This window comes from Oncorhynchus kisutch, unplaced genomic scaffold (genome assembly GCF_002021735.2).
Source record: "Oncorhynchus kisutch isolate 150728-3 unplaced genomic scaffold, Okis_V2 scaffold639, whole genome shotgun sequence".
Taxonomy (NCBI): domain Eukaryota; kingdom Metazoa; phylum Chordata; class Actinopteri; order Salmoniformes; family Salmonidae; genus Oncorhynchus; species Oncorhynchus kisutch.
In genome coordinates, this window is record NW_022262584.1 from 165,088 (window position 1) to 177,650 (window position 12,563).

At 50.9% G+C, this 12,563-nt stretch overlaps 1 protein-coding gene across 1 annotated transcript in view; it reads right to left on the reverse strand.

The window, feature by feature from the left end:
* Positions 1-2,539: 2,539 nt before the first annotated feature.
* Positions 2,540-12,563, reverse strand: part of LOC116360853 (vacuolar protein sorting-associated protein 13B-like) — a 17,165-nt gene continuing 7,141 nt past the window's right edge. The window contains exon 4 of the mRNA XM_031815826.1: positions 2,540-3,728. Within this exon, the coding sequence (XP_031671686.1) occupies positions 3,600-3,728 (129 nt within the window). The 3' untranslated portion in view covers positions 2,540-3,599. The remainder of the gene's footprint in view (positions 3,729-12,563) is intronic.

Consider the following 12,563-nt stretch of genomic DNA (forward strand, 5'->3'; position numbering starts at 1 on the left):
CAGACTCACTTACAGTACTTAACAGACGCACTTACATTACTGCAAGGTGTGTGTGTGTGTGTGTGTGTGTGAGAGAGAGGAGGGCCAGATGTTCTGTGAAGGACACAGTCAGAGGCAGTAGACTTTCATCTCCCGTGTTTATGTTTACTCCTCTCCCTCCCCTCTACTCCTCCTCCCCCTCACCTCCCCCACCTCTCCCCTCTCATCCTTCCCTCCCCTCTGCTCCTTCCCTCCCCCTCTCCTCCCCACCTCTCTCCCACCTCTCCCCTCCTCTCCCTCCCCTCTACTCCTCCCTCCTCACCTCCCCACCTCTCCTCCTCTCCTCTCCCTCTCCTCCCCCACCTCTCCCCCTCCCCTCTCCCTCTCCTCCCCACCTCTCCTCTCCCACTCTCCTCCTCCTCTCCCTCCCCTCTACTCCTCCCCCTCACCTCCCCCACCTCTCCTCCTCCCCTCTCCCTCTCCTCCTCCCCTCTCCCTCTCCCCTCCCCTCCCATCCTTCCCTCCTCTCCCCCATCTCTCCTCTCCCACTCTCCTCCTCCTCCCCCACCTCTCCCCTCTCCTCCCCCCTATCCTCTCCACTCCTTCCCTCCTCTCCCCCACCTCTCCTCTTCCCCACCCCTCCTCCCTCTCCCCTCCTCCTTCTCCCCTCTCCCTCCTCCCTCTCCCCTCCTCCCTCTACCCTCCCCCCTCTACCCTCCCCCCTCCTCTAGCACCACAAAGGCCTGCCTGCGGCCTCCCCTCTCCCCTTCTACCCTCTCCCCTTCTACCCTCCTCCCCTCTCCTCTCCCCTCTTCCCCTCCTCTCCTCCCTCTCCCCTCCTCCCTCTCCCCTCCTCCCCCTCTCCCCCACCTCTCCCCTCTCCTCTAGCACCACAAAGGCCTGCCTGCAGCCTAGCCTCCCCTCCCCTCTCCCCTTCTCCCTCTCCCCTCTCCCTTCCTCCCTCTCCTCTCCTCTCCTCTCCCCTCCTCCCCTCTCCCCCACCACTCCCCTCTCCTCTAGCACCACAAAGGCCTGCCTGCAGCCTAGCCTCCCACATCTGGTTTAAATAAAGGGACCTGTTAGATGGTAAATACCTTGTTTGATGCTGTGGTTGATTTCCTAACCATCTGAGACACTGGTACAGCACTTCCTGATGTGATGACCGTGTGATTGGGTTTTTCCCCCCAAACCAAGCCTACAGGCAGCTCATCCATCTCTCTGTACCCCCCCAAACCAAGACTACAGGCAGCTCATCCATCTCTCTGTACCCCCCCAAACCAAGACTACAGGCAGCTCATCCATCTCTCTGTACCCCCCCAAACCAAGACTACAGGCAGCTCATCCATCTCTCTGTACCCCCCAAACCAAGACTACAGGCAGCTCATCCATCTCTCTGTACCCCCCCAAACCAAGACTACAGGCAGCTCATCCATCTCTCTGTACCCCCCCAAACCAAGACTACAGGCAGCTCATCCATCTCTCTGTACCCCCCAAACCAAGACTACAGGCAGCTCATCCATCTCTCTGTACCCCCCAAACCAAGACTACAGGCAGCTCATCCATCTCTCTGTACCCCCCCAAACCAAGACTACAGGCAGCTCATCCATCTATCTGTATCCCCCAAACCAAGACTACAGGCAGCTCATCCATCTCTCTGTACCCCCCAAACCAAGACTAGAGGCAGCTCATAAATCATCCATCTCTCTGTATTCCCCAAACCAAGACTACAGGCAGCTCATCCATCTCTCTGTACCCCCCCAAACCAAGACTACAGGCAGCTCATCCATCTATCTGTATCCCCCAAACCAAGACTACAGGCAGCTCATCCATCTCTCTGTACCCCCCCAAACCAAGACTACAGGCAGCTCATCCATCTCTCTGTACCCCCCCAAACCAAGACTACAGGCAGCTCATCCATCTCTCTGTACCCCCCAAACCAAGACTACAGGCAGCTCATCCATCTCTCTGTACCCCCCCAAACCAAGACTACAGGCAGCTCATCCATCTCTCTGTACCCCCCAAACCAAGACTACAGGCAGCTCATCCATCTCTCTGTACCTCCCAAACCAAGACTACAGGCAGCTCATCCATCTCTCTGTACCCCCCAAACCAAGACTACAGGCAGCTCATCCATCTCTCTGTACCTCCCAAACCAAGACTACAGGCAGCTCATCCATCTCTCTGTACCCCCCAAACCAAGACTACAGGCAGCTCATCCATCTCTCTGTACCCCCCAAACCAAGACTACAGGCAGCTCATCCATCTCTCTGTACCTCCCAAACCAAGACTACAGGCAGCTCATCCATCTCTCTGTACCTCCCAAACCAAGACTACAGGCAGCTCATCCATCTCTCTGTACCCCCCAAACCAAGACTACAGGCAGCTCATCCATATCTCTGTACCCCCCAAACCAAGACTACAGGCAGCTCATCCATCTCTCTGTACCTCCCAAACCAAGACTACAGGCAGCTCATCCATCTCTCTGTACCCCCCAAACCAAGACTACAGGCAGCTCATCCATCTCTCTGTACCCCCCAAACCAAGACTACAGGCAGCTCATCCATCTCTCTGTACCTCCCAAACCAAGACTACAGGCAGCTCATCCATCTCTCTGTACCTCCCAAACCAAGACTACAGGCAGCTCATCCATCTCTCTGTACCCCCCAAACCAAGACTACAGGCAGCTCATCCATATCTCTGTACCCCCCAAACCAAGACTACAGGCAGCTAGTCCATCTCTCTGTACCTCCCAAACCAAGACTACAGGCAGCTCATCCATCTCTCTGTACCCCCCAAACCAAGACTAGAGGCAGCTCATCCATTTCTCTGTATTCCCCAAACCAAGACTACAGGCAGCTCATCCATCTCTCTGTATTCCCCAAACCAAGACTACAGGCAGCTCATCCATCTATCTGTATCCCCCAAACCAAGACTACAGGCAGCTCATCCATCTATCTGTATCCCCCAAACCAAGACTACAGGCAGCTCATCCACACCCCGTCTAGCCAGCACCTCGTCTAGCCCACACCCTGTCTAGCCAGCACCCTGTCTAGCCCACACCCTGTCTAGCCCACACCCTGTCTAGCCCACACCCTGTCTAGCCCACACCCTGTCTAGCCCACACCCTGTCTAGCCCACACCCTGTCTAGCCCACACCCCGTCTAGCCCACACCCCGTCTAGCCCACACCCCGTCTAGCCCACACCCTGTCTAGCCCACACCCTGTCTAGCCCACACCCTGTCTAGCCCACACCCTGTCTAGCCCACACCCTGTCTAGCCCACACCCTGTCTAGCCCACACCCCGTCTAGCCCACACCCTGTCTAGCCCACACCCTGTCTAGCCCACACCCCGTCTAGCCAACACCCTGTCTAGCCCACACCCCGTCTAGCCCGCACCCCGTCTAGCCAGCACCCCGTCTAGCCAACACCCTGTCTAGCCCACACCCCGTCTAGCCAACACCCCATCTAGCCAACAACCTTGGCATCACCCAGGTGGTTTCTCCACACTGGTAGTGGATGAGGTGAGTTCCTGTCCCCCTACATACCGAAGCACCTTGAACACCAGGTAGAAGATACCTACATAAACACTTCCAAACATGACTACATCAGAGTAGCGGTACTCACCAGTACTGAGGCATCTGGAGCAGCTTGCCATAGAGGGCTGTACTGAAGGAAGGGATGAGAGGGGACAGAGGGAGGAAACCGCCTGTACTGTCCAGACAGGTCAAACCAGCCTGGACTCCAAACACCTAGAGGAGGGAGAGACAACACTGTATATAGACATAATATGACCTAGAGGAGGGAGAGACAACACAGTATATAGACATAATATGACCTAGAGGAGGGAGAGAGAGAGAGTGAGAGAGAGACAGAGAGACAGTGAGAGAGCGAGAGAGAGAGAGAGAGAGAGAGAGAGAGAGAGAGAGCGAGAGACAGACACAGTGAGAGAGAGAGAGAGAGAGAGAAGAGAGAGAGAGAGAGAGAGACACAGTGAGAGAGAGAGACACAGTGAGAGAGAGAGAGAGAGAGACACAGTGAGAGAGAGAGGAGAGAGACACAGTGAGAGAGAGAGAGAGAGAGACACAGTGAGAGAGAGAGAGAGAGAGACACAGTGAGAGAGAGAGAGAGAGAGAGAGAGAGAGAGAGAGAGAGAGAGAGAGAGAGAGAGAGAAACAGAGAGACAGAGAGAGAGACACAGTGAGAGAGAGTGAGAACAATGATCAGCTAGTCTGTCTCATATCTAGTCTTTCATAAACAGCCATGTCTTCAGACTCCTACTCTGACCAATGCCTGTCATTAGTGGGCGGGGTCTACTGACAGCTTCAGGAATGCCTTCACCCCAACACCATGACTCAGTAATCCAGCCAATCACAGAGAGGATTTTACAGGCCAGTCAATATTTAGATATGAGAGTGGCGGGTTCTACTGACAGCTTCAGGAATGCCTTCACCCCAACACCATGACTCAGTAATCCAGCCAATCACAGAGAGGATTACAGACCAGCCAATCACAACAGGGTGTCTCTGACTGACCGCATGCCTATTAATCACAAGCCTCATTACCCATGCTCCCGTTACACACTGTGTTTACGTACGGGTCGCCTACAGTAATATTTGACCCGTCATGTGGACTAGAGGCGGCCATCTTTAATATGTTGTATTAGCTCTATTAGACTCTGACTGGGTCCAGCTGTGACAACAGCAACGGGCCAGCAGCTGGTAGTAGCAGGAAGTACACAGACCTGCCCTGATACACACATAGACCTGCCCTGATACACATAGACCTGCCCTGATACACATAGACCTGCCCTGATACACATAGACCCTTGCCTGCCTGATACACATAGACCTGCCCTGATACACATAGACCTGCCCTGATTACACACAGACCTGCCCTGATACACATAGACCTGCCCTGATACACATAGACCTGCCCTGATACACATAGACCTGCCCTGATACACACAGACCTGCCCTGATACACACATAGACCTGCCCTGATACACATAGACTGCCCTGATACACATAGACCGGCCCCTGATACACAAGACCTCCCTGATACACACATACGACCTGGGCCCTGATACACAAGACCTGCCCTGATACACATAGACCTGCCTGATACACATAGACCTGCCTGATACACACATAGAACCTGCCCTGATACACACATAGACTGCCCTGATACACATAGACCTGCCCTGATACACATAGACCTGCCTGATACACACATAGACCTGCCCTGATACACATAGACCTGCCCTGATACACATAGACCTGCCCTGATACACATAGACCTGCCCGATACACACAGACCTCCCTGATACAACATAGACCTGCCCTGATACACATAGACCTGCCCTGATACACATAGACCTGCCCTGATACACACTAGACCTGCCCTGATACACACAGACCTGCCCTGATACACATAGACCTGCCCTGATACACATAGACCCTAGACCTGCCCTGATACACTTAGACCTGCCCTGATACACATAGACCTGCCCTGATACACACAGACCTGCCCTGATACACATAGACCTGCCCTGATACACATAGACCTGCCCTGATACACATAGACCTGCCCTTATACACACAGACCTGCCCTGATACACACATAGACCTGCCCTGATACACATAGACCTGCCCTTATAGACATAGACCTGCCCTGATACACACATAGACCTGCCCTGATACACATAGACCTGCCCTGATACACATAGAACCTGCCCTGATACACATAGACCTGCCCTTATACAACACATAGACCTGCCCTGATACACATAGACCTGCCCTAATACACATAGACCTGCCCTGATACACATAGACCTGCCCTGATACACATAGACCTGCCCTGATACACATAGACCTGCCCTGATACACATAGACCTGCCCTGATACACATAGACCTGCCCTGATACACACAGACCTGCCCTGATACACATAGACCTGCCCTGATACACATAGACCTGCCCTGATACACATAGACCTGCCCTGATACACACAGACCTGCCCTGATACACACATAGACCTGCCCTGATACACATAGACCTGCCCTTATAGACATAGACCTGCCCTGATACACATAGACCTGCCCTGATACACATAGACCTGCCCTGATACAAACAGACCTGCCCTGATACACATAGACCTGCCCTGATACACATAGACCTGCCCTGATACACACAGACCTGCCCTGATACACATAGACCTGCCCTGATACACATAGACCTGCCCTGATACACATAGACCTGCCCTGATACACACAGACCTGCCCTGATACACATAGACCTGCCCTGATACACACAGACCTGCCCTGATACACACAGACCTGCCCTGATACACATAGACCTGCCCTGATACACACAGACCTGCCCTGATACACATAGACCTGCCCTGATACACATAGACCTGCCCTGATACACACATAGACCTGCTCTTATACACACATAGACCTGCCCTGATACACATAGACCTGCCCTGATACACACATAGACCTGCCCTGATACACATAGACCTGCCCTGATACACATAGACCTGCCCTGATACCATAGACCTGCCTATACACACATAGACCTGCCCTGATACACATAGACCTGCCCTGATACACATAGACCTGCCCTGATACACATAGACCTGCCCTGATACACATAGACCTGCCCTGATACACATAGACCTGCCCTTATACACACATAGACCTGCCTGATACACATAGACCTGCCCTGATACACATAGACCTGCCCTGATACACATAGACCTGCCCTGATACACATAGACCTGCCCTGATACACATAGACCTTGCCCTTACACACACAGACCTGCCCTTACACACACATAGACTTGCCCTGATACACACAGACCTGCCCTTACACACACATAGACTTGCCCTGATACACATAGACCTGCCCTGATACACATAGACCTGCCCTGATACACATAGACCTGCCCTGATAACACATAGACCAGCCCTGATACACATAGAATGGCCTTATACACATAGACCTGCCCTGATACACACAGGCTAAGTATAGATCTGGGAAACCGGACCAGAATTTAGTCAGAGAGGCTTAGTATGGATCTGGGAAACTGGACCAGAATGTAGTCAGAGAGGCTTAGTATGGATCTGGGAAACTGGACCAGAATGTAGTCAGAGAGGCTTAGTATGGATCTGGGAAACTGGACCAGAATGTAGTCAGAGAGGCTTAGTATGGATCTGGGAAACTGGACCAGAATGTAGTCAGAGTGGCTTAGTATGGATCTGGGAAACCGGACCAGAATGTAGTCAGATGGCTAAGTATTAGTCCTGAGACCTTCAGGCTGTCTGACCAGGAGAGGTGGCTATGGTCTATAGGTCCCAGGTCCTCAGGTCCTGTCTGACCAGGATAGATGGCTATGGTCCTATAGTCCCAGGTCCTCAGGTCTGTCTGACAAGGAGAGGTGGCTATGGTCCTATAGTCCCAGGTCCTCAGGTCTGTCTGACCAGGAGAGCTGGCTATGGTCCTATAGTCCCAGGTCCTCAGGTCTGTCTGACAAGGAGAGGTGGCTATGGTCCTATAGTCCCAGGTCCTCAGGTCTGTCTGACCAGGAGAGGTGGCTATGGTCCTATAGTCCCGGGTCCTGAGACCTTCAGGTCTGACTGACCAGGAGAGGTGGCTATGGTCCTATAGTCCCAGGTCCTCAGGTCTGTCTGACCAGGAGAGTTGGCTATGGTCCTATAGTCCCCAGGTCCTCAGGTCTGTCTGACCAGGAGAGCTGGCTATGGGTCCTATAGTCCCAGACCTTCAGGTCTGTCTGACCAGGGAGAGGTGGCTATGGTCCTGTAGTCCCGGGTTCTGAGACCCTCAGGTCTGTCTGACCAGGAGAGGTGGCTATGGTCCTATAGTCTCAGGTCCTCAGGTCTGGTCTGACCAGGAGAGGTGGCTATGAGGTTAAATGGGTCTGCATGGGTAGGTCTGACCACCCATGGGCCAAACATTAACCTCTCTGTGACCCTGGCTGTAAGATAAGGACTGACAGTGTGCCTGGCAAACATCCCAGGTCTTAGAAAAACACCAGAAAGAGACCAGGACAGAGTCCATTAGATACAGCTCCATTACATCCTGGCTTTAAAGCACCACAGAGAAGCATTACTGGCTTCCTAACCAAGAGGTTAAGATCAGGGGGTTACCACTCACAGTAACAGCACTCTCTCAGGGCAGTGGGAGGCATCTAGATCTTCCCGAGAACACATGTCTAGTCTTCCCACTCTGAGACCTGGGAGTTCAACTAGAAATCAAACCGAAATACTTTACGTCATAAAGAAGTCAAGTACCAGAAGCATCCCTTGCTGAGCGTGCTCAAGAGAGAGAGAGACAGAGAGAGAGAGAGAGAGACAGAGAGAGAGAGAGAGAGAGAGAGAGACAGAGAGAGAGAGAGAGAGAGAGAGACAGAGAGACAGAGAGAGAGAGAGACAGAGAGAGAGAGAGATAGAGAGACAGAGAGAGACAGAGAGAGAGAGAGACAGAGATAGAGGGAGAGGACCAGAGAGAGAGAGAGAGAGAGACAGAGAGAGAGACCAGAGAGAGAGAGAGAGACAGAGAGAGACAGAGAGACAGAGAGAGAGAGAGACAGAGAGAGGAGAGAGACAGAGATAGAGAGGAGAGACAGAGACAGAGACAGAGAGAGAGAGACAGAGAGAGAGAGAGAGAGAGAGAGAGAGAGAGAGAGAGAGAGAGAGAGAGAGAGAGAGAGAGACAGAGAGAGACAGAGAGATAGAGGTAGTGAGGAATGGTTCCTCATTAGAAACTACTGTTATTATTGGCATATACAATGACAACCAGATGGTGAATGTGAACGAGGTGAGTTCTGCATCATTAACAGCTATCTGAAGTGGTACTCAGACTGGAAGCAACACACCTCTCTGTCCTCTCAGCCAAACTACCAGGAGACTAAACAGGATCCTCAGAACGCTGACAGAAACACTCTAGAATCTCTACTGTTCTATTTTAGAATCACAAAGCAAAACATTAAAATTGTAGAAGTTGTTCTATTCAAAAAGGACTTGTTTAACTGTATCTATCTTTATCTCTAGAAATAGACCTACAACAAACAGAAAGAGCCTTCTAACTAGAACTGCTACACCTATATGATAATATACATCCTAGATGGTGTTGAACTAACCAGAACTGTTACAACTATCTGATAATAGACATAGATGATGTTGAACTAACCAGAACTGCTACAACTATCTGATAATATACATAGATGATGTTGAACTAACCAGAACTGCTACAACTATCTGATAATAGACATAGATGATGTTGAACTAACCAGAACTGCTACAACTATCTGATAATATACATAGATGGTGTTGAACTAACCAGAACTGCTACACCTATATGATAATATACATCCTAGATGGTGTTGAACTAACCAGAACTGCTACAACTATCTGATAATATACATCCTAGATGGTGTTGAACTAACCAGAACTGCTACAACTATCTGATAATATACATAGATGGTGTTGAACTAACCAGAACTGCTACACCTATATGATAATATACATCCTAGATGGTGTTGAACTAACCAGAACTGCTACAACTATCTGATAATATACATAGATGGTGTTGAACTAACCAGAACTGCTACAACTATCTGATAATAGACATAGATGATGTTGAACTAACCAGAACTGCTACAACTATCTGATAATATACATCCTAGATGATGTTGAACTAACCAGAACTGCTACAACTATCTGATAATATGCATAGATGGTGTTGAACTACTTCTAGTTTCAGAACGCTGATGAACAATCTCCAGTCTTTAATTTAGAAATCAGAATTCAAATGAAAACACACACAATAAGAACAAGATTAGCAAGTTCTCTAAAGGAGAGGACAGAGCTGTAAACGGAGGTCTCTGGCGTTAACCACCTAAAGGAGAGGACAGAGCTGTAAACGGAGGTCTCTGGCGTTAACCACCTAAAGGAGAGGACAGAGCTGTAAACGGAGGTCTCTGGCGTTAACCACCTAAAGGAGAGGACAGAGCTGTAAACGGAGGTCTCTGGCGTTAACCACCTAAAGGAGAGGACAGAGCTGTAAACGGAGGTCTCTGGTGTTAACCACCTAAAGGAGAGGACAGAGCTGTAAACGGAGGTCTCTGGCGTTAACCACCTAAAGGAGAGGACAGAGCTGTAAACGGAGGTCTCTGGCGTTAACCACCTAAAGGAGAGGACAGAGCTGTAAACGGAGGTCTCTGGCGTTAACCACCTAAAGGAGAGGACAGAGCTGTAAACGGAGGTCTCTGGCATTAACCACCTAAAGGAGAGGACAGAGCTGTAAACGGAGGTCTCTGGTGTTAACCACCTAAAGGAGAGGACAGAGCTGTAAACGGAGGTCTCTGGCGTTAACCACCTAAAGGAGAGGACAGAGCTGTAAACGGAGGTCTCTGGTGTTAACCACCTAAAGGAGAGGACAGAGCTGTAAACGGAGGTCTCTGGTGTTAACCACCTAAAGGAGAGGACAGAGCTGTAAACGGAGGTCTCTGGCGTTAACCACCTAAAGGAGGACTGAGGAGGGTTTACTATCTGTTGGGCTGACTGTCTAACAACATGGAGGACAGGGGCTGACTGTCTAACAACATGGAGGACAGGGGCTGACTGTCTAACAACATGGAGGACAGGGGTTTACTGTCTAACAACATGGAGGACAGGGGTTTACTGTCTGTTGGGCTGACTGTCTAACAACATGGAGGACAGGGGTTTACTGTCTGTTGGGCTGACTGTCTAACAACATGGAGGACAGGGGCTGACTGTCTGTTGGGCTGACTGTCTAACAACATGGAGGACAGGGGCTGACTGTCTGTTGGGCTGACTGTCTAACAACATGGAGGACAGGGGTTTACTGTCTGTTGGGCTGACTGTAACAACATGGAGGACAGGGGTTTACTGTCTGTGGGGCTGACTGTCTAACAACATGGAGGACAGGGGCTGACTGTCTGTTGGGCTGACTGTCTAACAACATGGAGGACAGGGGCTGACTGTGTTGGGCTGACTGTCTAACAACATGGAGGACAGGGGTTTACTGTCTGTTGGGCTGACTGTCTAACAACATGGAGGACAGGGGTTTACTGTCTGTTTGACTGTCTAACAACATGGAGGACAGGGGTTTACTGTCTGTGGGGCTGACTGTCTAACAACATGGAGGACAGGGGTTTACTGTCTGTGGGGCTGACTGTCTAACAACATGGAGGACAGGGGCTGACTGTGTTGGGCTGACTGTCTAACAACATGGAGGACAGGGGTTTACTGTCTGTTGGGCTGACTGTCTAACAACATGGAGGACAGGGTTTACTGTCTGTTTGACTGTCTAACAACATGGAGGACAGGGGTTTACTGTCTGTGGGGCTGACTGTCTAACAACATGGAGGACAGGGGTTTACTGTCTGTGGGGCTGACTGTCTAACAACATGGAGGACAGGGGTTTACTGTCTGTTGGGCTGACTGTCTAACAACATGGAGGACAGGGGTTTACTGTCTGTTGGGCTGACTGTCTAACAACATGGAGGACAGGGGTTTACTGTCTGTTGGGCTGACTGTCTAACAACATGGAGGACAGGGGTTTACTGTCTAACAACATGGAGGACAGGTGCTGACTGTCTAACAACATGGAGGACAGGTGCCGACTGTCTAACAACATGGAGGACAGGTGCCGACTGTCTAACAACATGGAGGACAGGTGCCGACTGTCTAACAACATGGAGGACAGGTGCCGACTGTCTAACAACATGGAGGACAGGGACTGACTGTCTAACAACATGGAGGACAGGGACTGACTGTCTAACAACATGGAGGACAGGGACTGACTGTCTAACAACATGGAGGACAGGGACTGACTGTCTACACATGGAGGACAGGGACTGACTGTCTAACAACATGGAGGACAGGGACTGACTGTCTAACAACATGGAGGACAGGGACTGACTGTCTAACAACATGGAGGACAGGGACTGACTGTCTAACAACATGGAGGACAGGGACTGACTGTCTAACAACATGGAGGACAGGGACTGACTGTCTAACAACATGGAGGACAGGGACTGACTGTCTAACAACATGGAGGACAGGGACTGACTGTCTAACAACATGGAGGACAGGGACTGACTGTCTAACAACATGGAGGACAGGGACTGACTGTCTAACAACATGGAGGACAGGGACTGACTGTCTAACAACATGGAGGACAGGGACTGACTGTCTAACAACATGGAGGACAGGGACTGACTGTCTAACAACATGGAGGACAGGGACTGACTGTCTAACACATGGAGGACAGGGACTGACTGTCTAACAACATGGAGGACAGGGACTGACTGTCTAACAACATGGAGGACAGGGACTGACTGTCTAACAACATGGAGGACAGGGACTGACTGTCTAACAACATGGAGGACAGGGACTGACTGTCTAACAACATGGAGGACAGGGACTGACTGTCTAACAACATGGAGGACAGGGACTGACTGTCTAACAACATGGAGGACAGGGACTGACTGTCTAACAACATGGAGGACAGGGACTGACTGTCTAACAACATGGAG